Below are 26,470 nucleotides of genomic sequence, written 5' to 3' on the forward strand. Positions count from 1 at the left end.
ACATAACAATGCCAACATAAACAAATAAACAACAACGTCTACTTAATTACATGAGACGTGGTAAATAAAGTGGCTGTTCTCTTGACGGGGGGGGAACATCAGAGTGCAGCGCCACATTAAGTACGCACTACAATGGCAATAGTTTAAAGCGATTTGAAAAACATGTATTTTTTTTTTTGGGGGGGGGGAGGAGGGCAGAGATTTGTGACGTCATATTTGAGGGGGGGGGGGGTCTGACTTTTTGTGACGCCGTGTGACTAGGTAGGGGGGGGGGTGTCAAAAATCCTCCAAAAACGCGTGACGTCATTTATGGACGGCCTCTCAATGGCGCGTCTGCACCGCTCGCTACGAATGTGCGCGCGCGTGACGCTCCGTGTTTATCTGCCAGCAAGGAAGAGAAAACATCGCTTTCACTTAATATCCAATTCCCTTCGCACCCCATATAACACCTTCATCCTCACAAGAGGAGTCTTGAACCGAGACAGCCCTGCCACACGCTTAGAGCCACACGTGTTTTCTCCGCTTCGTGGAGGTTCCGACATTATTAATGTATTAGCTGCGCGGGTGTTACAGGCAAGCCCCTTGCAAGAGTAGATATTGCATTTTTTTTTTGGAACACGTGTCCAAAGCGTGTGGGTTGGGGTTGGGGTGCTGGACTTTCATGAATTATAGCAGATGCCTATTAAAGATTTGAAGCTTTCGTGACTGCAAGGATTCATACTCTGTTTTTTTTTCCGGTAAAGTCACGTAGGTAAAAAAATCTAATAAAATAATTGAAAAGAACTCAATTAAATCACGACGTTTCGGGCGCAACACAAGCGTCCTTCATCAGGTGGGGAGAACGGAGCGAAAGCACAACCGCTTAAGTGTGTCTAACCCTTGTGTTGCGCCCGAAACGTCGTAACTTAATTTAGTTGTTTTCATTTATTTGATTTGATTTTTTTACCTACGTGACTTTACCGAAAAAAAAAACCATAGAGCATGAAGCCTATAAGAGTTTAGGATAGCATTCAAAATATAAATATTCTTGGTCATTAAGCCCGTCTTTGGCAGGCAAAAGTTTTCAACCAAAAATAATTAAACTGAAATTATATATAACAACAAAAGTTAATCTACGATCGGACCATTAACATCGACTCCGAAAACATTTGTGTTTTACCACGAAAATAAAAACTCTAATTGTTGACGACTTGACGTTAACAACTTCTTACATTTCGATTTAAAGCTTTCGTGACTGCAGGGATTCATATTCTTGGTTCTTTCGGTAAAGGCACGTAGAAGGGAAATAATAAAATAATGAAAACATCAAACAATACAATTCTCACGACGTTTCGATTGTAACACAAGCAATCATCATCAGGTGTGAAAAACACAGCAAGAAAATTTTTAAAAAAGTGGCGGTTTTTTCTTAAAGTCAGCACTACGGACAGCGACTGGAACGGAGGAGGGGGCAGAGAATGAGAATGGAATGTGGTCTGAAAGTCACCGTAAGCGTGAACACAATCAATTAAGACCCGAAATGGTTGATCAAATCCTTCCAATGATTGCTAAGCCAGAATCCATCTTCTCGGTTGAAATTGTCTCTGTGTTTGTATATGTGGATAACCTCATGAACGAATCTCTCATGGTAGCCAGATGGCTTGCAGAGAACCTCTGTCTTGGAGAAGTCAACGTCATGTGAGCCCACTGAATTATAACAGTGATCTGCCACGGCTGAGGTGTTGGTCCTACCGTGTTTTAGGTCTGCTTTGTGTTCACGGATGCGGTCCGAGACATGTCGTTTGGTTTCTCCAATGTAACTGCTACGTGACTTTACCGAAATAACTTCTTATATTTAAAGACGTACCCATCGGACACCGCTCAATTTAAACATTCCATTCTTTTTAATGAGAAATAAGAAGAACAATATATGAACGTAATATGCTATTAAGGGAAGTTCACCTATCATTAACCGTTTTCGAATTACTCGGATTTAAAATCGTAAAATGCATATTTTTTTCGTTCAGAACCGCTTGACTCCGAAATATCTCAAACAATAAAATATAGAACAATGCTTCTCGCTTTAATTTGATTTGCTGTGTCACGCTCGGTCAAGCAAAAAATAACCGCAATGTCGTGAGAATTTTATTGTTTTATTTTTATTATTTTATTGTTTCCCTTCTACGTGACTTTACCGAAATAACCAAAAATGTGAATCCCTGCAGTCACGAAAGCTTTAAATCAAAATCTCAACACCTGTTTCATTGCCAGAAAGGGTAAAAGCCCATTCTTATTTTTCATCGTTTTTAATTCTGGCATAAACGCAATTGCGTGTTTTTTATAACAGTTTCGAGCAATACACTCAACGACTCACTCCAAATATGCCGTCAAATTTCCCATGCTCAGGGCAATCAGATTATATATATACACACACACACCTCTAAAGCATATGCTATATATATAATACAGTGTCTTTCAGAATGGACAATTCACGTCAATTACCCATGCAGCGTCGCTGCTGCTATTGTCTGGGAATACAAATGATCTGATCTGTGCAGTTAATCAAGCGTTCGGGCTGCATGCAAATTAACGAACCATCCACAACCGCGCAGCTTTCATGGATTCTCCATGACGAGACTGCCCCTTGCCATGCGCTTGTTCATCGGCGTGTCGGGCGCTCCTTCCCAAGAGGTTCCGCGTTTCTAAAACCTCGGCGGCGGCCGCCCTGGTAAATACTGTGGTTGTGTACGTGTGTGTGTCATCTCAGTCAGTCGACCCATGGCACTTGGGTCTGCCCCGTGACCTCCTGTCAGCGGGCGTTCGACACTTCACGTGGCCTCAAGGTGCACGTGGCCTGGCACAAGCGTCGTGGTGACGTCACCGCCACTTAGTGGCGAATGGCGGTTGTTGTGTGTGGACGTTACAGTTGGCACAGGAGGAGGCACAGGTGGTACATCGGCCACTCATCTGAGTTAGTCGACCCGTGGCACCTGCTGGGTCTGCCCCGTGACCTCCTGCCAGCGGGCGTTCGACACTTCACGTGGCCTCAAGGTGCACTTGGCCTGGTACAAGCGTCGTGGTGACGTCACCGCCACTTAGTGGCGAATGGCGGTTGTTGTTGTGTGTCTGTGTGTGTGTGTGTCTGTGTGTGTGTGTCTGTGTGTCAGTGTGTGTATAATGGGGAGCGGTAGTGTAGCGGTTAGCGCGTTGCGTTATGAACCCGGCGACACAGGTTCGATTCCCGCTCACGGCTAACACCAGTGACGATTATCTGAACCGGTCCTGGGCCTCCCATAGGTCGACTCGGCCTCAAATGAGTACCAGGTGCGGTGTGTAAAACATCGCCACTGGGGAGACAAAGACAATCGGGCGTGGTTGCTGGCCACCCCCCCCTCGTGTACCGTTCCGGCCTTCATAGGTGCTCGCTAACAGCACTTGCCCCTACAGTCTGTTAAGGCTACGCAGGGCATCTTTGTCTTTTATTTTTGTGTAATGAGCGCGGCGGATCTTAATGATGCAGTGGTGTCCGTCGCTTGTGGGCAGCGGAGGTGATGGGTTTTTTTTAAGTCTCGCCCGCGGACAAACATCAAATAATTGCGACTGGCAGCGCTTGATGGTTTTGCAACGGCAGTGAGGTGGGCTGAGTGAGTTACGTGGGGTGTGGGGGGGGGGTTGTGGGTGAGTGGTGGGAGTTCATTGCCATCACGTTGTGAATTACCCACGTGGCGATTTTATCTATATATATGTAATAAAGGACTCTTAGGCGATGTTGGTCTCCGTCTGTCCTTTATTGGGTTCTTGTCTCGCACCCCGCGATGTCCCCGGTCGGACCCGCACCTCTTCCGTCGCGTGCCCCCCCCCCCGCACGCCGCTCGAGTCCTCCGCTCTCTCTGCAGCCACTCCGCTGCTCCACGTACACCGCTGGCCGACGGTGCCGTGACTCCGACCACGTGGCAAATGGTGCCACTCCCCCGCCAGCACCCCGCGTGGCTTCTCCTATCTTCACTCTCTCTCGACTCCCGATCCCCTTCCGGTTCTCACCCTATATCCTCCTCCTCACGTGACCCTGACTCCTCCTCCTCCTCACGTGACCCTGACTCCGCCCACACTCACCCCGACGACCAGGCTCCACCTCCCCTAATACTCCGGCCCGCGTGAATGGTGCGGAGGCAGCGCCCACCCTGTCCTTGCTCGCATTACATATATACAGGGTGCTTAAAAACTAAAAATGTGAACACTTACATGGGACTATCGTTTTCAAATGGGAAATTAACGGATAATAGTATGGATTCCTGCATGCAGTCACGAAAGCTTCAAATCAAGATTGAACGGGTGATAACACTGGAACACGGTGAACACATTCCTGCGGAGGGAGCTGGTAGGATCGTTGGGTTGCTCGGGCAATGGCCAGTGTCAATGGCGGCGTGGTGTATTCCGCAAATATGGCCGACTGTGAGGGCGGGCACAAGCCGGCGTGAGTAGGTTAAACGTTGAGTTTTATAAGGGCACCACGGGGTGACCAGCCCCTCCCCACCCAGCCCCACCCCTCCCAGCCCCCACCCAGCTCCACCCTCCCCACCCAGCCCCATGTGAGTGAGTGGGTGAGTGAGTAGGTGAGTGAGTAGGTATGTGAGTGAGTAGGTATTTGAGTGAATAGGTATGTGTGTGAGTGAGTAGGTGAGTGAGTATGTGAGTGAGTAGGTGAGTGAGTATGTGAGTGAGTAGGTGAGTGAGTAGGTGAGTGAGTAGGTGATTATGTGAGTGGGTGAATGAGTAGGTGAGTGAGTAGGTGAGTGAATGAGTAGGTGAGTAGGTGAGTATGTGAGTGAGTATGTGAGTGAGTAGGTGAGTGAGTAGGTGAGTGAGTAGGTGAGTGAGTAGGTGGGTGAGTAGGTATGTGAGTGAGTAGGTATGTGAGTGAATAGATATGTGAGTATGTGAGTGAGTAGGTGAGTGAGTATGTGAGTGAGTAGGTGAGTGAGTAGGTGAATGAGTAGGTGAGTGAGTGAATGGGTGAGTGAGTAGGTGAGTGAGTAGGTGAGTATGTGAGTATGTGAGTGAGTAGGTGAGTGAGTAGGTGAGTGAGTAGGTGAGTGAGTATGTGAGTGAGTAGGTGAGTGAGTAGGTGAATGAGTAGGTGAGTGAGTGAATGGGTGAGTGAGTAGGTGAGTGAGTAGGTGAGTATGTGAGTATGTGAGTGAGTAGGTGAGTGAGTAGGTGAGTAGGTGAGTGAGTATGTGAGTGAGTAGGTGAGTGAGTAGGTGAGTGAGTAGGTGAGTGAGTAGGTGAGTGAGTAGGTGAGTGAGTGAATGGGTGAGTGAGTAGGTGAGTGAGTAGGTGAGTATGTGAGTATGTGAGTGAGTAGGTGAGTGAGTATGTGAGTGAGTAGGTGAGTGAGTAGGTGAGTGAGTAGGTGAGTATGTGAGTATGTGAGTGAGTAGGTGAGTGAGTAGGTGAGTGAGTAGGTGAGTGAGTATGTGAGTATGTGAGTATGTGAGTGAGTAGGTGAGTGAGTAGGTGAGTGAGTAGGTGAGTGAGTATGTGAGTGAGTAGGTGAGTGAGTAGGTGAGTGAGTATGTGAGTGAGTGAGTATGTGAGTGAGTAGGTGAGTGAGTAGGTGAGTATGTGAGTGAGTAGGTGAGTGAGTATGTGAGTGAGTAGGTGAGTGAGTAGGTGAGTGAGTGAGTATGTGAGTGAGTATGTGAGTGAGTAGGTGAGTGAGTAGGTGAGTGAGTGAGTAGGTGAGTGAGTAGGTGAGTGAGTGAGTAGGTGAGTGAGTAGGTGAGTGAGTAGGTGGGTGAGTAGGTATGTGAGTGAGTAGGTATGTGAGTGAATAGATATGTGAGTATGTGAGTGAGTAGGTGAGTGAGTATGTGAGTGAGTAGGTGAGTGAGTGAGTATGTGAGTGAGTAGGTGAGTGAGTGAATGGGTGAGTGAGTAGGTGAGTGAGTAGGTGAGTATGTGAGTATGTGAGTGAGTAGGTGAGTGAGTAGGTGAGTGAGTAGGTGAGTGAGTGAGTATGTGAGTGAGTAGGTGAGTGAGTAGGTGAGTGAGTATGTGAGTGAGTGAGTAGGTGAGTGAGTATGTGAGTGAGTGAGTATGTGAGTGAGTAGGTGAGTGAGTAGGTGAGTATGTGAGTGAGTAGGTGAGTGAGTATGTGAGTGAGTAGGTGAGTGAGTAGGTGAGTGAGTAGGTGAGTGAGTGAGTACGTGAGTATGTGAGTGAGTAGGTGAGTGAGTAGGTGAGTGAGTGAGTAGGTGAGTGAGTAGGTGAGTGAGTAGGTGGGTGAGTAGGTGAGTGAGTAGGTGGGTGAGTAGGTATGTGAGTGAGTAGGTATGTGAGTGAATAGATATGTGAGTATGTGAGTGAGTAGGTGAGTGAGTAGGTGAGTGAGTAGGTGAGTGAGTATGTGAGTGAGTAGGTGAGTGAGTAGGTGAGTGAGTATGTGAGTGAGTAGGTGAGTGAGTAGGTGAGTAAGTGATTATGTGAGTGGGTGAATGAGTAGGTGAGTGAGTTGGTGAGTGAATGAGTAGGTGAGTAGGTGAGTATGTGAGTGAGTATGTGAGTAGGTGAGTGAGTAGGTGAGTGAGTGAGTAGGTGAGTGAGTAGGTGAGTGAGTAGGTGGGTGAGTAGGTATGTGAGTGAGTAGGTATGTGAGTGAATAGATATGTGAGTATGTGAGTGAGTAGGTGAGTGAGTATGTGAGTGAGTAGGTGAGTGAGAGAGTATGTGAGTGAGTAGGTGAGTGAGTAGGTGTTTTGTTTAGTTTTAGAAAGATGGGGACGAAGGGAGAGAAAGAGAGAGAGAGAGGTGGGGATGGAGGAGGTAAACCCTCTAAAATCTGACAACGACATCCGTGTCGAGGAGGGGCTTCAACTCAGCGTCACGGAAACAATCGCTCAAGCCGCCGGCGTGCCCTTGCCCTCCACGCGTGTGTGGTGGGCCTCCCCTAGGTCGACTCAGCCTCGACACGAGTACCTGCCGGGGAGACAAAGGCGGTCGGGCGTGGTGCTGTTGGGTCACCCACATCTACAGCTCTTCGTGGTGGTACGGGTTGCCGGCCTTCATCGGTGCTGCTCGCTACTAACAGCACTTGCCCCGGCAGTCTGTTGAAGGCTACACGGGGCATCTTTGTTTGTTGAACACGTGCCGGCCTTCATCGGTGCTGCTCGCTACTAACAGCACTTGCCCCGGCAGTCTGTTGAAGGCTACACGGGGCATCTTTGTTTGTTGAACACGTGCCGGCCTTCGTACGTGCTGCTCGCTACGAACAGCACTTGCCCCGGCAGTCTGTTGAAGGCTACACGGGGCATCTTTGTTTGTTGAACACGTGCCGGCCTTCGTACGTGCTGCTCGCTACGAACAGCACTTGCCCCGGCAGTCTGTTGAAGGCTACACGGGGGATCTTTGCCTGTATCGTGGATTGCGTGTTCTCCCCCCCCCGGCCACGCCAAGGTGACTGGTCACGTGTTCCCGTTTGTCGGGAACACGTGGGTAGATTTCAACAGTGGAATCCCCCTCTGAACGATGGTAAAGCCACAGCCGTGTCAACCCACGTGGTTTACCACGTGGTGTTATTTGTACCGGATAATTGATCTTTTACGGGTTCCATACGGCGAAGTGAGTCACTGGTGAGTCACCGTTTGTCACTCATTTCCCAACGTCTTGTCTCTTCTCACAATTCAAGTTCCTAGAATCAACCCACCCGCGCCTGCAACATGGCTTCATCCCAGAGGTCGCAATCAGGTACCCGATACCCGTACCCTACCCGTACCCGGTCGGGTACGGGTAGGGTACGGCCGGGTACGGGTACGGGTACCCGTTTGCGACCCTGGTGCGGCCGGGTACGGATACGGGTAAGGAATCAAAACCCGTTTGCGACCTCTGATCCTTCCCCACCCGTCTCACCGCCCCCCCCCCCCGTCTCACCAGCGCCGCGACGCCGTCATGCTGACATTGGCGCTCGTTCGCGCCAGCCGGGCGCTACCGGCGGGCGTCAACGCCGCCTCTCCCGCCGGCGCCGGGGCCTTCGTTCACCGCCGGGCCTTCCGTCCGTCGGCCACCACCTCCTCCACCTCCACCACCTCCTCCGCCTCATCCGCCGGGTGCCTGTCCCCCGTGTCGTCGTGCGCCGCCGCGTTTGGAGAGCGCCTGGCCATCTCGGACCGGCACGGCACGGCGACGTACGGGGTCCTGCTGCGGGCCGCGGGGCGCGTCGCGCGGCGCATCCAGCGGGCGCTCGGGGGAGATGACGGCGGTAAAGGGGGGCGATGTTGTTGTTGTTGTTGTGAGTTGTTGTTGTTGTGAGTCGTTGTTGTTTTGTTGTTGTTGGGAGTTGTTGTTGTGTTGTGAGTTGTTGTTGGGAGTTGTTGTTGTTTTGTTGTTGTTGTGAGTTGTTGTTTTGTTGTGAGTTGTTGTTGTTGTTGTGAGTCGTTGTTGTGAGTTGTTGTTGTGAGTCGTTGTTGTTGTTTTGAGTCGTCATTGTTGTGAGTTGTTGTTGTGAGTCGTTGTTGTTGTGAGTTTTTGTTGTTGTGAATTGTTGTGAGTTGTTGTTGTTGTGAGTCGTTGTTGTTGTTGTGAGTTGTTGTTGTTGTGAGTCGTTGTTGTGAGTCGTTGTTGTGAGTCGTTGTTGTGAGTCGTTGTTGTTGTTGTTGTGAGTCGTTGTTGTGAGTCGTTGTTGTTGTTGTTGTTGTGAGTCGTTGTTGTGAGTCGTTGTTGTTGTTGTTGTGAGTCGTCGTTGTTGTTGTTGTGAGTCGTCGTTGTTGTTGTTGTGAGTCGTCGTTGTTGTGAGTTGTTGTTGTGAGTCGTCGTTGTTGTGAGTCGTCGTCGCGAGTCATCTCTCTGCGTCTTCCTTCCGCGTTGTCCACGGATGGCAGGCGCCTGGTGCCCACACCCCCCACGCTCCACGCTTCGCTCCCTTTCCTCAACGTTTGTGTGTCGGACTTCTTTCGCGCCACCGTACGTAGCCAACCGCGCTAATCGGAGCAGACTAACCACGACAACGAGCAGTTCTTAAACAAATTCGTTCGTCAACCTCACCAGACTTAAAAGTGCGTCGCTCCGGTGGCTTCCTAACATCGTGAAGGAAGAGCGTTCCAGACGGCCGCAGAAGCGCATCCGAAAGCGCCGCGCGACGCGGTGACGACCACAGTCTCTTCGCTGGCGAGCGAGCGAGCGGTGGACTCGCTCGCCCTGGTGGACTTTCTGTCCGCTGGCCCCCTCCCTCACCCCCTCCCCCACCCCCCACCTCGCCTCCCTGTCCGCCAGAGGTCGCAACCGGGTACCCGATACCCGTACCCTACCCGATACCCGGCTACCCGTACCCGGCCGGGTACGGGTACCCATTTGCGACCCTGGTGCGGCCGGGTACGGGTAAGGAATCAAAACCCGTTTGCGACCTCTGCCGTCCGCCTCCCAGGGAATCCGGCGTCGGAGGCGGTGGCGTTCCTGTGCCCCAACGACGCGCGCTACGTGGCGGCCCAGTGGGCCACGTGGCTACGCGGCTCGGTGGCCGTGCCGCTCTACCACCGTCACCCGCGGCGCGAGCTCCACTACGTGGCGGGCGACTGCGGCGCCCGCGTCGTCCTCTCGACGGAGGAGTTCGCCGAGACGGCCGCGGGTGTCGCCCGCGAGATGGGCGTGCCGCACGTCACGGTGATGCACAGCGACGTGTACGGTGGGGGGGGTGGCGATGACGACGACGACGGGGTGGGGGGGGGCGGAGCGACCGGCGGTGACTGGCGAGAACGCCCGGCGATGATCGTCTACACCAGCGGCACGACCGGGAGGCCCAAGGGAGTCCTGAGCACGCACGGAAATCTCCACGCGCAGGTGCATGAAGCGGGTGTGGGGCCTGTAGCATGACGCTGCGGAGGAGCGCTAAAAAATAAAAAAACACGCAAATATTAAAACGCAAATTTGTAACTTGCATAGTGAAGTAATTTTTATTTTTTTCATTTGCCATACAGCCAGATAATACGGCCAATCGATAACCTTAAACACGCAGTCGTTCATAAAAGTCGAAGGCAGTATAGTACTATAGTAATAGAGTAAGTGCAGAATCACTGAAACCGGAATAAAAAAAAAACACGCAAATATTAAAACACAAATTTGTAACTTGCATAGTGAAGTAATTGTATTTTTTCATTTGCCATACAGCCAGATAATACGGCGAATCGATAACCTTAAACACACAGTCGTTCATAAAAGTCGAAGGCGGTAGAGTACTATAGTAATAGAGCAAGTGCAGAATCACTGAAACCGGAATTTAAAAAAAAAACACGCAAATATTAAAACACTAATTTGTAAAATTTCGATTTAAAGCTTTCGTGACTGCAGGGATTCATCTTCTTGGTTCTTTCGGTAAAGTCACGTAGAAGGGAAATAATAAAATAATACAAATAAAACATTATAAAATAATTCTCACGACGTTTCGGCCACAACGCAAGCAGCCGTCCTCAGGTGAAGACCAGGTCTGTTGGGGAGACAGCGTCTGAATGAAATACCACCACGCTTGGAGCGTATATTTTTATTATTTTATTATGTTTTATTTTTATTATTTTATTATTTCCCTTCTACGTGACTTTACCGAAAGAACCAAGAAGATGTATACCACTTATTTAAGTTTTAAGATTCCTACACGTTGAATGCACCCACCTTCCTGCCATAGTAAATTCCTTGTCTGTGCAAACTTTCATGGCGAATAAAACCGTTTCTGATTCTGATTTGCATTTTTAAACGCCCGGCACGCGCCCGTTCCCGTGCCCGGCCGACAGGTCTCCTGCCTGCTGGAGGCTTGGGAGTGGAGCTGCGATGACGTCATCCTCCACACGCTGCCCCTTCACCACACGCACGGCATCGTCAACAAGCTTCTGTGCCCTCTCGCCGTGGGGGCCTCGTGTGTCATGCTCCCCGAATTCGATGCCCGGCAGGTTGGTGGTGGCGGGGAATGAAGAGTCGCCACGCCTGTCCGTTCAGTCGTCCACTCGCTCGTTCATTCGCCCACTCACCCGTTCACTCACCCACTCATTAATTAAGTCTCTCGCCCACTCACTCACCCACTCATTAATTAAGTCTGTCGCTCGTTCACTCGCCAACCCGCTCGTTCACTCACCCACCCACTCATTCACTCGCCCACTCACCCGTTCACTCACCCACTCATTCATTAAGTCTCTCGCCCACTCACTCACCCACCCACTCATTCATTCGCCCACTCACCCGTTCACTCACCCACTCATTCATTAAGTCTCTCGCCCACTCACTCACCCACTCACCCGTTCACTCACCCACTCATTAATTAAGTCTCTCGCCCGCTCACTCGCCCACCCGCTCGTTCACTCGCCCACTTACCCGTTCACTCACCCACTCATTAATTAAGTCCCTCGCCCGCTCACTCGCCCACCCACTCATTCACTCGCCCACTCACCCGTTCACTCACCCACTCATTAATTAAGTCCCTCGCCCGCTCACTCGCCCACCCACTCATTCACTCGCCCACTCACCCGTTCACTCACCCACTCATTAATTAAGTCCCTCGCCCGCTCACTCGCCCACCCACTCATTCACTCGCCCACTCACCCGTTCACTCACCCACTCATTCATTAAGTCTCTCGCCCATTCACTCGCCCACCCGCTCGTTCACTCGCCCACTCACCCGTTCACTCACCCACTCATTCGTTAAGTCTCTCGCCCACTCACTCACCCACTCACTCATTCACTCGCCCACCCGCTCGTTCACTCGCCCACTCACCCATTCACTCACCCACTCATTCGTTAAGTCTCTCGCCCGCTCACTCGCCCACCCGCTCATTCACTCGCCCACTCACTCGTTCACTCGCCCACTCACCCGTTCACTCACCCACTCATTTGTTAAGTCTCTAGCCCACTCACTCGCTCACCCGCTCGTTCACTCGCCCACTCATTCTTTAAGTCTCTCGCCCGCTCACTCGCCCACCCGCTCATTCACTCACCCACTCACTCATTCATTCGCCCACTCATTCATTAAGTCTCTCGCTCGTTCACTCGCCCACCCGCTCGTTCACTTGCCCACTCACCCGTTCACTCACCCACTCATTCGTTAAGTCTCTCACCCACTCACTCACCTACTCACTCATTCATTCGCCCACTCACCCGTTCACTCACCCACTCATTAATTAAGTCTCTCGCCCGCTCACTCGCCTACTCGCTCGTTCACTCGCCCACTCACCCGTTCACTCACCCACTCATTCGTTAAGTCTCTCGCCCACTCACTCGCCCACCCGCTCGTTCACTCGCCCACTCACCCGTTCACTCACCCTCTCGTTTGCTCATTCACTAATTCGCCCACTGACTCACCCGCTCACTCGTTGACGGATTAAATCGCTAATTCTCGCCGGCTCGTTCGCTCGCCGCTGTGTTCACCCACCGTACGTACGGAGGGTCACTGGAAAAAAAGCACACGTTTACTCACCCGCCCACTCATTCACCCATTCACTCACCCACTCACTAATTCACTCTTTCACTCACCCACTCACCCACCCAATCACTCATGCACTCACCCACCCACTCACTCAATCACTCACCCATTCACTCATTCACTCACCCATTCACTCACCCACTCCATCGCTCACTCACCCACCCACCCACTCACCTGCTCACTCACTCACCGACTCACTAATTCACTCATTCACTTACCCACTCACTCACCCACTCACTCACCCACTCACTCACTCACTCACCCACTCACTCACTCACCCACCCACCCACCCACCCACTCACTCACTGACCCACTCGCCCATTCACTCACCTGCTCACTCACCCACCCACTCGCCCATTCACTCACCCACTCACTCATTGACCCACTCGCCCATTCACTCACCTGTTCACTCACCCACCCACTCACCCACCCACTCACTCACCCACCCACTCTCCCACTCACCGGTTCCGTTCCGTCTACACGTACGTCATCAGAACTTGAAAGGGGTAACGACCGCGAGCCTTTTTGGTGACACGAAACGTGTCGAGTTGCTGCTGCTACTGCTACAGCCGCCGCCGCTGACCCTGCTCGTGCATCACCACTGCCAACGCATCGCCGTCGCTGTCCCCCCCCCCCCCGCCCAGGTGTGGGAGCACCTGTTGAGTGGCGAGGCGTCACCGCGGGTGAACGTGTTCATGGCGGTGCCCACGGTGTACGCGCGGCTCATCGACTATTACGACGAGCACTACACGCGGCCTCGCGTCCGCGACTTCGTGCGCGGCATGTGCAAGGAGCACATCCGGTACGTGTGTGTGTGTGTGCGTGTGCGTGCGTGTGTGTGTGTGTACGTGTGTGCGTGCGTGTGTGCGTGTGTGCGCGTGCGTGTGTGCGCGTGCGTGTGTGTGCGCGTGCGTGCGCGTGCGTGCACGTGTGTGCGTGCGCGTGTGTGTGTGTGCGTGTGCGTGTGTGCGCGCGCCCCTTGTGTGCCGTTCTGGCCTTCATAGGTGCTCGCTAACAGCACTTGCCCGAACAGTCTGTTAAGGCTATACAGGGGATCTTTGTCTTTGTGTGTGCGTGTGTGTCGTGGGGAGCGGTAGTGTAGCGGTTTAGTGCTATGCTGCGCTCGGAACCCGGCGACCCGGGTTCAATTCCTACTCACGGCCAACAGTGACGATTATCTGAACCGTCCCTGAGCCTCCCCTAGGTCGACTCAGCCTCAAATCAGTACCAGTTGCAGTGTGAAAACCTCGCCACCCAAAATGTCGTGGTGCCGCCCACCCACCCCCTCGTGTGCCGCCGTGCAGGTAGCCTTCACAGACGCTCGCTAACAGCACTCGCCCCAACAGCCTGTTAGAGGCCATACGGGGGAATCTTTGTCTTTGTACGGGTAGTGAACGCCACTCTCCCCTTCGTGCCGCGGCAGCCTCATGGTGTCGGGCTCTGCGGCGCTGCCCACGCCGGTTCTGGAGCGCTGGGAGGAGATCACGGGCCACCGCCTGCTGGAGCGCTACGGCATGACCGAGCTGGGCATGGTGCTCTCAAACCCACTGCGCGGGGATAGGATTCCCGGTGAGGATTCGGCGCGTACTTGCCGCTGGCTGGGAGGTGTTAATTGTCTAGCTGGGTACGCGGGAGGTTCGTGGGTTCGATCCCCGACACTGATCAACGTCACGCGTTTAGAGCATCTGGCTGTTATAAATGTCCACGTTGTTTCGATTTAAAGCTTTCGTGACTGCAGGGATTCATCTTCTTGGTTCTTTCGGTAAAGTCACGTAGAAGGGAAGTAATAAAATAATAAAATAAAACATAATAAAATAATTCTCACGACGTTTCGGCCACAACGCAAGCAGCCGTCCTCAGGTGAAGACCAGGTCTGTCGGGAAGACAGCGTCTGAATGACAGACCTGGTCTTCACCTGAGGACGGCTGCTTGCGTTGTGGCCGAAACGTCGTGAGAATTATTTTATTATGTTTTATTTTTATTATTTAATTATTTCCCTTCTACGTGACTTTACCGAAAGAACCAAGAAGATAAGCCGATTTGTTGCGCTATCATTTATGACAGACAGGACACTTCTGAAATAGAGCTATATAGCTTAGTGGTACCTGGTAGAATAAAAAAGTGTTTTGTTTCCGTATGGGTCTCTCTATAGGTTCCTATGGGTCTCTGTGGATCTCTATGAGTTTCTGTGAGTCTTTATGAGTCTCTAAAACATGCATTTAATGTATTTTGCTGCGTATTTGAAGCTTGCGGTGTCTCTCTCTCTCTCCCGTGGTGGTCGCGTGGATTTTTCTCCGGGTCCTCCGGGTTTTTCCCTCCTCGTTTAGAATCGACGGCTCGCGTTTAACAGCGATTTGTGGCTGCGAATAAATTCGCACGTGGCAAAGAGCCCCCCCCGCCTTTTTTTTTTTTTTTGGCCCGTCGTTTGCGACGACCCACAAGCTTACATGGCTACGGTGGGCCTGACCTGGTCATAAGAAAATAACAAGAATAGATTCACGATTCGGAACAACGCTCCCCCCCCCCCCCCCCCGCCAGTCAGCCGGTACCGCACGGCCGCCCTGGTTGGTACCGCGGCGATGATATTAGCCGAGGGAGCCGTTATAAATAAATAACCCTCGTGATGTCGTTTAAACGAAACAAAAAAACTGCTCAAGCCGGGTTCGATTCCCCGCTCATGGGCCGACACCTGTGACGCTTACCCGAACCGAAGCTGGGCCTCCCCTAGGTCGACTCGGCCTCAAATGAGTACCTGGTGCGGTGTGTAAACGTCGTCGGTTGGGAGACAAAGGGCGGGTCGGGCGTGGTGCCGGCCTTCATCGGTGCTACTCGCCAACAGCTCTTGCCCCGGCGGCCTTTTCGAGGCTATACGGGGAGGGGGGGACCTTTGTCTTTGTGGTGCCACCATGGTTGTTGTTGCCGTAGGCACGGTGGGGTCACCGCTGCCGGGCGTGGAGGTGAGGATCGTCATGGAGGCTGTGAGTGGGGGGGGCGAGTCGTGCAAGGCGATCGTCCAGGCAGACAGCAAGTCCACGAGGGTGAGTGACTCCACCGCTCGCTCGCTCACCATGCGCTCGCTCGCTCATCCACGGTGGCTAGGAGATGTTAACTACCTCGCCTGGTACGCAGGAGGTCGTAGGTTCGATCCCGACCCTGACGCCTGCTGTATATTTGGAGTTTGCGTGTCTCTCTCTCTCTCTCATCATCACGGTGGCTAGGAGATGCTAAATACCTCGCCTGGTACGCAGGAGGTCGTAGGTTCGATCCCGACCCTGACACCTGCTGTATATTTGGAGTCTGCGTGTCTCTCTCTCTCATCATCATCACGGTGGCTAGGAGATGTTAACTACCTCGCCTGGTATGCAGGAGGTCGTAGGTTCGATCCCGACCCTGACACCTGCTGTATATTTGGAGTTTGCGTGTCTCTCTCTCTCATCCATAGTGGCTAGGAGATGTGTTGCCCGTGTTGCCCTTCATAGGTGCTGCTCGCTAACAGCACTTGCCCCGACAGTCTGTTAAGGCTATAGGGGGGATCTTTGTCTTTGGGGGGGGGGGGGGTGGAGAGTGTAAACGAGTGGAGAGCACGCACCTGGGACCCCATCAGAATATTTCGAGGCAGGAATCTGGGGAGACAAAGGTGGCCGTGCGCGCCTCTTGACCACCCCCTCCCCACCCCCCCCCCCCCGGGCACGCAGCCCTTGCCCCCCACGGTCTGCCAGAGTTCCACACGGGGGGGTGGGGGGGGGGGCCTCTTTGTTTGCCCACACTCATCCCCGTCTCGACTCACTAGCTTGTCTCCGTGCTCTCAACTGACTGGCTGCCCGTCGCCAGTAGGGTCACATACAAGACCGCCTGCCTCTGCCACAGTGCCTTCACATCCGCCTGCCCGCCGTACCGTTCTTCATTATTGACAACTTGCAGCTCAGCACACGGCAGATGCCTGCGCAGCGCGACTCACGACCTCCTCTTGATACCAAGATCCAGGATGGTCATCGTGTCTACGCGCCGCTTCTCGGTGGCAGCCCCAACAGTCTGGAACGACATCCCTCTGCACATTCGCAGCGTCGCCTCAATCGCCTCTTTCAAGAGAGACTTAAAAACTCACCTCTATAGCCACGTGCTTTCGAGCGACTCTGAGCTTGGCTCCGCGCCTCTGAGTTGCGGCCACTACGTCTGCAAATTTGCGCGCGTTACAAATTGAACTATTGTTATTATTTGTCTCGTGTCGTGTCGTATCGTCGCCGGTTCGCAGGTGACGCCGGGCTTCGAGGGCAAGGAGGGCGAGCTGCAGGTGTCCGGCCCCTCCGTCTTCAAGGAGTACTGGCGGCGGCCTCTTGAGACCAAGGAGGCGTTCACGTCGGACGGCTGGTTCAAGACGGGTACGTGCGGTTGTGGTGGTGGCGGTTGTGGCGGTGGTGGCGGTGGTGCGGTGGTGCGGTGGTGGTGGCGGTGGTTGGCGGTGGTGCGGTGGTGGCGGCCCTCGTTTGCGTGGCCTCGCAGCGGGCAGGGGTCGGGGTTCGATTCCCGACTCGGGTGTATTTCTGTGTGTGGAGTTTGTGCATTCTCTCTTCCCCGTGTTCTGTAGAGTGTGAGTGAGTGCGTGTGTATGAGTGAGTGTGTGAAGTCAGTATGTTCTTCCCCCTATTCTGTATAGTATGAGTGTGTGTGTGTGTGAGTGACCGGCTCCGGTTTGACAGCAGAGAGGTCTCACTCCGAATCAGTCGGGTCTTCTCGGCCACGGTCATGCCCTCCTTTCTCTACGCTTGCGAAACGTGGACCCCCCACTAATGGAACATCTTCGCCGATTATAAACATTTAGGCTGGCCTGTCTACGATCCGTCCTGGGTTTAACCAGGCTGGATTGTGTGAGAAGCTCACATATCCTTGAAAGATCTGGACAACGTCCCATCGGTGAGCTCCTCCGGCAGTCAAGGCTGCGTTGGCTGGGACATGTTGCCCACATGCCCAGCCACCGCATGCCTAAACAGCCGGATTGAAGGGGGCTAAACGGGCGCGACACTGGCTAGAGAAGAGATGGAGTGATGTGGTACAGGAGGCTGAGTGGACTTGCCGATGACTGGTACCAGCGGTGTCAAGATCGGCCTCTGTGGAGGAGGCTGCTGCTGCGATGACCAATCATCTGCAACTCGATGAAACAAAAATGCCACAGTCTCCTCCCGGCCATCCCCCCCACGCCCGCCTCGCTTTCCCGTTCACGTCACCATCGCCGCGTTAATTAAAACATCGCATGTAGCGCAATCCCACGCCGGCGACAAACAACCGTTGTCCCCGTCGCGATAATTAGGCCCGCATCGTTAGTACACCGGCCTAGCGATTCAACGCTAACAAGGGCATCGGCACCATCATCATCATCATCATTATTATTTGAACGCAAATTTTGGCGCGTGGGAGGGAGTTAATTTGTTTCAGGTAGTCGCGCCGGTGTTGGCGTCAAGTGGCGTTGCATTTCGATTGGAGCCCCCCCCCCCTTCCCTTAGTAAAAAAAAAAACATTTGCATTCGCGTGACGCAAGACATGAAAATCAAAGCAATTTTTGTTACAAATTTTATTTTATTTTTTTACTAAAAATAACAGCCACGATCTCTTCACCGTTCAATTCCGCCGAGCGGAAACCGTTTTCCGCGTCCGAAAAAAATCCCAAGACACCTGCCCGCTCCCTCTGGAATGGAATCAACCCTTTTGCCGTTGCAGTTTTTCTTCCGATTCCGATTCCCACGACGTCCACGTGCTGACAGGTACTCGTGGCCTTTCGCGGGCCTGCCCCGTGACATACACCAACGGAACCGGAAGAAAAAAAAACGAAATCAGACAACTTCTTGGTTCTTTTGGTAAAGTCACGTAGAAGGTAAATAATAAAATAATACAAATAAAACATAATAAAATACAATTCTCACGACGTTTCGGCCACAACGCAAGCAGCCGTCCTCAGGTGAAGAACAGGTCTGTCGGAAAGACAGCGTCTGAATGAACACCATCAAGCTTGGCAGCGTAGATTTAAGCTGGGTTGGAGGAGGAAGGGCGCCTTTCCGACAGACCTGTTCTTCACCTGAGGACGGCTGCTTGCGTTGTGGCCGAAACGTCGTGAGAATTGTATTTTATTGTTTTATTTTTATTATTTTATTATTTACCTTCTACCTTACTTTACCGAAAGAACCAAGAAGATGAATCCCTGCAGTCACGAAAGCTTTAAATAGAAATCAGACAACTTTATCGGTGCCGAGGCTCCCACAAGGCCACGCGGCAGGGCGTGTGGCACAGCTTGGCGCCTGCTAATCGTAGGCCGTGGCCTCTGTCGCGACAGGTTCTTTGCGCTATGGCGTCAAATAATCGGCGCAAATGCACCACGCGTTGACGCCTGTTGTACCCTTGGAGTTTGCGTGTCTCTCTCCGTGGTCACGTGAATTTTTCTCCCCTCCACATTCAGAATGGACGTCGGGCGTTTCGAGCATTTTCTGCTCTATTCGTAGGTTTTTTCGGTAAAGTCACGTAGGTAAAAAAATTAAATTAATAAAAGTAAAATAAAAATAAAATAAAAATCACGACGTTTCGGAGGCAACACAAGCTTCCGTCTTCAGGTGGAACCGTCACAGCACGAAGACGGAAGCTTGTGTTGCCTCCGAAACGTCGTGATTTTTATTTTATTTTAATTTTACTCTTATAAATTTTTTACCTACGTGACTTTACCGAAAAAACCTACGAATATGAATCCTTGCAGTCACGAAAGCTTCATTTTCTGCTGCTCTGCATTTCCACGCGATGTCTAGAAGCCTCTTCGTTGCGCTTTCATTCGTGATAGCCAGGTCCCTAAAGTGGGCCTCACCTGGCAAGACAAAGAATAGTTTGCGCCTGGTACGGTGTGTGAAACACCAGCTCCATGCGAGCCTTCACAGGAGGTGCTCGCTAAAACAGCACTTGCCCCTGCGGCCTGCGTAAGCTACGGCGGGGGGGGAGATCTTTACCTTTGTTTCTGTGCACCCCCTCCCTCCCGCGGTGCGCAGGCGACACGGCCGTGTACCGTGACGGCACGTTCCGCCTGCTGGGGCGCACGTCGGCCGACATCATCAAGAGCGGCGGGTACAAGATCAGCGCGCTGGAGGTGGAGTGGAATCTCCTGTCTCACCCCGACGTCACCGGTAGCTCCGCCATCCCCCCCACACCCCCCACACCCCCCCCCACCGCGCCCCCCTCCCCGCCACAGGCTAACACTGCGTGAGAAATTCCCATGGTCCAAAAGTCAAACAAATCGAGTTCCTGTTCCAATGAGCATTGGGGCGCGGCACCCGTGCCGCCCAGCGGCCCCGTGCGTCGTGCCCGCTGTTCCTTCGTAGGGTCTTGGCCAAGAACGGCACTTGCCCCCACGTGTTCCGGCTCCACCCACCCACACACCCACACACCCACCCAACTGCCGACCCACCAACCCACCCGCCCACCCACCCTCCCACCCAAACACCCACCCACCCACCTGCCCAATCGCCGACCCACCCGCCCACCCACCCACCCACCCGCCTGCCGACCCATCCACCAACCCGCCCACCCACCCGCCCACCCAAACACCCACCCACACACCCGCCCAACCGCCGGCCCACCCGCCCACCCACCCACCCGCCTGCCGTCCCATCCACCAAACCGCTCGCCCACCCGCCTAACCGCCGACACACCAACCCACCCGCCCACCCAAACACCCACCCACCCACTTACCCAACCACCCACCCGCCCGCCCACCCGCTTTCCTACCCTCCCGCCCCCCCGCGCAGACGTGGCGGTGATCGGGGCCCCCGACTCGCTGTGGGGCCAGCGAGTGACGGCGCTGGTGGTGCTGCGGCGGGGAGCGACGCTCACCCTCAAGCAGATCAAGGAGTGGGCAAGGTAAGCCTGAGCCACCGCCTCCTCTGTGCGGGGCCCTGCAAGTTTCGCTGGCTGGCCTTCCTGCTTGGATTCGTGCTCGCCTGGCCGGTTAGGTGGCTGGCCGGCCCACCGAGCGGCCAGGTAAACACATTTTTTAAAAACTATTTTTTACTTTTTTTTTTTACTTTTTTTTACTTTTTTTAAAACTTTTTTTACTTTTTTTTACTTATTTACTACACCCCTGGTAAGGCCCATTGAGCTATAATGAAGCACTTTTTCAGAAGCGGGGCTGGCCCTCGTAAGTGGTGGGCTCGGCGACGGCAGGCCCAGCATCGTCGCCTGTAAATTCGCGGCAGCGGCCAAGGAAATACTCCCAAAACGCACGACGTTGATTCTAAATGCGAAGGGGAAAAAAGCGGAGGACCCCGGAGGAAAGAAATCTACGTGACCACGGGGAGAAAGACACCGCAAACTCCACATATACAGCAGCAGGCATCAGGTTTGGGATCGTACCCACGACCTCCTGTACAGCAGGCCAAGGTAGTTAACATCTCCTAGCCACCGTGGCGCCCCAATCATCGGCATTGGGGAGACAAAGGCGGCCGGGCGGGGGCGGGTGGGGGGGGGCGAGCGGTGACATGCGGAGGCGGGCCGACGAAAGTGAGGGCCCTAATTAAATAATTAATGAAACGTTTAAAACCCGCGTGGATGCGCATCGCTCTCTCGTAGCGGCGTTGCGCAAATTAACGCGCGACGTTGCGAGCGGAGCGGTGGTAGTAGTGGTGCTAAAATTTAAATTATCACCTCGCTGCAGTAGGGGGGGGGGGGGCGGGGGGTAACTGGAGGAACGGCGGCGGGCGTATCATTTCACGACGATGACGGATTATAAATTTAAGCAACAAAAAAAAAACTCGGCCACCGTATTGCATCGTGGACAACAAACGGGGAGAGTGGGGTGTGTGAACGGCCGGGCGTCTCCGTTAATGAGTTGGCGAGCGTTTTTTGGGGGGTTTTTTCCGCTGCGGTGCGAAAATGCCATTTTAATTGTCAATTATTTTTTTAATTGTCGCGGAAAAAATATATATATAAATTTTTAAACGCGCTGCGAAACACGCTCTCGGTATATTGAAAAAAATGTAATGTCTTTTATGTATTAGATTTATTTATATAATAATATTATTTTATATTTCGATTGTATAATCTTTTTTTTTTTAAACGCGCTGCGAAACACGCTCCCGGGATACTGAAAAAAATTGAATGTCTTTTATGTATTAGATTCATTTATATAATAATATTATTTTATATTTCGATTTTATAATCTTTTTCTTTTTGCTGCTTGCGGCGTCAGTCGGCTCACGTCGCGTTTTACGGCAGCGAGTGTCACGCCGGGAGGGGGGCGTCTTGACAATATCGCCGCGTTTGGTGAGGAACTTTACAAAAGAAAATTCTAACGCCCTCACCGAGAGCACCGATGCAAACCGTGGCCGGTACCTCACCAGGGATTTTGGCGGACGTTGCCGTCTTGGTTTCGCGGCCGCCGCCGTGTGCTCGCTTCCGTCCGTCGGGAAAGCGGAGCGCGCGTGCGTCCGTACCGGTGGTCTGAGCGTGTACGTGTGCGCATTGTGCTGAACTTCTTTCGTGCCGCCGTTTGTAGCCAACCGCGGTGGGAAGGACATCAGACTCGGCACGACAACGAGCGGTTCATCTTCTTGGTTCTTTTGGTAAAGTCATCACGTAGAAGGGAAATAATAAAATAATAAAAATAAAACATAATAAAATAATACAATTCTCACGACGTGAATCCTCACCTGAGGACGGCTGCTTGCGTCGTGGCCGAAACGTCATGAGAATTTTTATTTTATTATGTTTTATTTTTATTATTCTATTATTTCCCTTCTACGTGACTTTACCGAAAGAAGTCCAACACACGTACGTGTTTCGATTTAAAGCTTCCGTGACTGCAGGGATTCATCTTCTTGGTTCTTTCGGTAAAGTCACGTAGAGGGGAAATAATAAAATAATAAAAATAAAACATAATAAAATTGTATTTTAAAATAAAACATAATAAAATAATTCTCATGACGTTTCGGCCACAACGCAAGCAGCCATCCTCAAGTGAAGATCAGGTCTGTCGGGAAGACAGCGTCTGAATGAACACCACCAGGCTTGGCAGCGTATATTTGAGCTGGGTTGGAGGGGGAAGAGCGCCTTGACAAAGGAATTTGCATATCAAGAGGAATTTAGCATATTTATGGGAAATGCAGATATGGGATTAGTCATTACTTGTGGAATGCGTAGGAGGTGGGCGGGGGGTTTTCAAAGTCATATTATGCCCGTGTATTATGCAGGATTAGCAGCAACAAAGGGTGGGAGTAGAGCGGTTCTAGATGAATCCGTTAGTCAATCTGGGCGATTTCAGTTCCAGGCAGAGGTCGCAACCGGTTACCCGATACCCGTACCCTACCCGATACCCGGGTACCCGTACCCGGCTAGGTACGGGTACGGGTAGCCGTTTGCGACCCTGGTGCGGCCAGGTACGGGTACGGGTAAGGAATCAAAACCCGTTTGCGACCTCTGGTACGCCCGCGGCTGGATCCACGGGCAGGCCACGTGCAGCAGCAGCAGCGTAGCCACCACCAACCACCACCACCAACCACCACCACCAACCACCACCAACCACCAACCACCACCACCAACCACCACCAACCACCAACCACCACCACCAACCACCACTGGGCCCAGCTATTGTCCGTTGTCACTTCACATCGCTGGGTGTCATTGCGCTCCCAACTCCCGAGAAGTAGGGCAAAGCAACTCACAAGCAAATAAACACCTCGCCCCCCTTGCCCCCCAGGCCCCCCTCTCAACTCTCAACCCCCCCCCACCCCAAGCAACCCCCGACCACTCCCCCCCCCCCTCCCCCCGTCGCGAGCCTCCAATCTGCCAGATCGCCCGTGGCCACCCTACGCTCTCCTGTAAGACACGGAGACCACCACCCCCCCCACCACCACCCCCCCCACCACCCCCCCACCACCACCACGAACCCCGACCCTTTCCACTCCGCTGCGTCTTCCCCCACCGCCCCTCCCCCCCACTCTTGTCCCCCGCACCGCCCCCCCTCCCCTCGCCACGACAGCTCACCGCCCCCAGCGAAATGTGCAGCCTCGCGATCACCGCCACCACCGAAACCCGAACCTGGTCTCTCCATCGACCCACCACCACCACCGCCCTCGTCCACTTCCCGGCGACCTCGTGGCCACCACGGCGGGGAGGCAGCGGTTGTGGTTGTGGTTGTGCCCGTGGGATGAATTTCGGCGCTCTCCCGCCGGAGTGGCGCTCAGTGCGGGCATGGCCCATGCGCTCCGTGAGCCGTGGGTCACCGGCTGTGACGACTTCCAGCGGGGCCTCCCCTAGGTCGACTCGTCCTCAAATGATAACCTGGTGCGGTGCGTGAACATTGGGGAGATGAAGGCGGCCGGGCGTGGTGCTGGACCACCCGCCTCGTCGTGTGCCGTGCCGGCCTTCGTAGGTGCTCGCTAACAGCACTTGCCCCGACAGTGTTGAGGCTATACGGGGGGGGGGAACTGGTAAAATAAATAGTCAAAAATGTTTAATTTAATTATTGGTTTTTTACCCTTCTATCTGGCAACAAAACTGACACCTTTTTTACAAGGAGTCATGTTTACATAGACCACAATACCTGCGGTCATAATGCAAACAAAAAACATAACTCTGATAATGTATGCACTGCCCTTGAAGTTGATTGGTCCACACCCGAGACAGCTTTCCTTAGAGCCTAGTCTCCATTGGTGTTGGACCAGATGACGCCAAAAGGCGTCTCGGGTGTGGACCAATCAACTTCAAGGACAGTGCACATTATCAGAGTTGTGTTTTTTGTTTGCATTATGACCGCAGGTATTGTGGTCTATGTAAACATGACTCCTTGTAAAAAAAGGTGTCAGTTTTGTTTTCAGATAGAAGGGTAAAAAAACCAATTATCATATTTTTTACCGGCAAATGAGGTTCCAATGATGTTTAGTTTAGTTTTTGTTTTGTTATGCCACGTGGTGGTAGTTGTAGTCTTGAAAAACCGTTGGTTATTATCATGCCCCGACATGCGTGAAAAAACAGCCTCCGTAAGTCATCGGATTTCCCCGCATGATGGATAAAGTTCGCGATTGCCGTGCGTGCGCAGGGAGAGGATGGTGGCCTACACAATCCCGTCGGAGATGATCCTCATGGACGAGCTGCCCAGGAACGCCATGGGCAAGGTGAACAAGAAGGACCTGCTGAAGAAGTTCTTCCCGTGACGGCGGAGGGGCGCATTCGGCGGCTCCACGTCTTTGGTGGGGGGCTGGTTGTGGTGGGTGGGTGGGGGGATTAGAAGCAAGGATGTTATTAATGGATGGGCAGAGAGAGAGAGAGAAACGGGAAGAGGGGGGAAAGAGCTTCATGGCTCATCGGATTCTTCCGGTATGAATCAATGTTCTGACTATACTCTTAGGTTTTTTCGGTAAAGTCACGTAGGTAAAAAAAGAAAATTAATAAAAGTAATAATATAAATAAAATAACAAATCACGACGTTTCGGAGGCAACACAAGTCATCAAGTGGGACCATCACAGCTAGATTTACTGTATCAACCTAAGAGTATGAATCCTTGCAGTCACGAAAGCTTCAAATCTAGAATCAATGTTCTGATTTTGAGAAATACAGCAACAGGCGTCAGGGTCGGGATCGAACCCACGACCTCCTGTGTACCAGGCGAGGTAGTTGACATCTGCAAGCCACTGGTCTTCTCTGTTAGTTTCCGGACTCGTGGAGACCATTTATGCCCCTCCCCGCGTGTGGGACAACCACGGCGCAGGGTTTGCGTTCCCGTGAACGCCCAAGCACTTATCGCGCAGAGACCGGGGCATTCAAATGAAGGCCCTTTGTGACGTCGTCGTTAGCTCAGCCAATCGTAGTTTGTCCGACGAATTGCCCTCCACGCTCTTGAATGTTGCACTATATAAAGTTTTTATTTTTTTACAAACTCCAGGACTCTCGACCACCACCACCACCACGCTCCGTGTCTCTCTCTATGCCGCGTTTGCCAAGTTGCTCCTCCCCACACTCGAATGCAAATTAACTCGTTCCACGCTGCACGCGCGCGATTATTGTCGAGCGCGTTTCCTCGTCGTGAAGCGGTTAGCGCTGCCTTCGTCACGTGGAACGCGTGCACACACACACACAGAACACGTGAAACACACACACACGTGCACACACACAGAACACGTGCACACACACACACGGAACACGTGAAACACACACACACACACACGTGCACACACACGGAACGCGCGCACACACACGTGCACACACACACACACAAGGAACACGCGCACACACACAGAACACGTACACACACACGCACACACGTGCACACACACACAGAACACGTGCGCACACGGAACGCGTGAACACACACGGAACACGTGAAACACACACACGGAACACGTGAAACACACACACACGGACGCGTGCACACACACGGAACGCGCACACACACACGGAACATGTGAAATACACACACACGGAACATGTGAAATACACACACACGGAACGTGTGAAACACACACGGAACGTGTGAAACACACACACACGGAACACGCGCACACACACACACGGAACATGTGAAATACACACACACGGAACGCGTGCACACACACAGAACGCGCGCACACACACGGAACATGTGAAACACACACACACGGAACGCGTGAAACACACACACACACCAATATCTGAATCTTAATATGAATCGGCTGCACAAACGTAATTGCTCGGCGCGTCAATCGTCGGGCGAGTGCGATGTGGAACCTGTGTACGTGGATGGGGAGGAGTAGATTGGCACAGCAGGGGGCACAGGTGGTGCATCAGCCAGTCGTCTCGGTCATCTCAGTCAGTCGACCCGTGGCACCTGCTGGGTCTGCCCCGTGACCTCCTGCCAGCGGGCGTTCGACACTTCACGTGATAGCCTCAAGGTGCACGTGGCCTGGCACAAGCGTCGTGGTGACGTCACCGCCACTTAGTGGCGAATGGCGAATGGCGGTTGTTGTAGATTGGTGAACGAGGACAGATGGAGCGTCGTGGTGGTGGTGGGAGTCGCGAAGAGTGAAGTTGGGAAACCC

The 26,470-nt window shown here is 52.7% G+C and overlaps 1 protein-coding gene across 1 annotated transcript; it reads left to right on the forward strand.

The window, feature by feature from the left end:
- The first annotated feature begins 6,850 nt into the window (after window positions 1-6,850).
- On the forward strand, window positions 6,851-24,658 carry LOC144736790 (malonate--CoA ligase ACSF3, mitochondrial-like). Its single transcript, XM_078619425.1, has 11 exons — window positions 6,851-7,026; window positions 7,912-8,236; window positions 9,398-9,810; window positions 10,755-10,910; window positions 13,078-13,235; window positions 13,857-14,002; window positions 15,359-15,471; window positions 16,686-16,812; window positions 19,453-19,587; window positions 20,209-20,320; window positions 24,495-24,658. The coding sequence occupies exons 2-11, from the start codon at window positions 7,927-7,929 to the stop codon at window positions 24,607-24,609; spliced, it is 1,785 nt and encodes a 594-aa protein (XP_078475551.1). The 5' UTR covers window positions 6,851-7,026; window positions 7,912-7,926; the 3' UTR covers window positions 24,610-24,658.
- The last annotated feature ends 1,812 nt before the right edge of the window (window positions 24,659-26,470 follow it).

Source organism: Lampetra planeri, chromosome 63 (genome assembly GCF_965212315.1).
Source record: "Lampetra planeri chromosome 63, kcLamPlan1.2.h2, whole genome shotgun sequence".
NCBI lineage: Eukaryota > Metazoa > Chordata > Hyperoartia > Petromyzontiformes > Petromyzontidae > Lampetra > Lampetra planeri.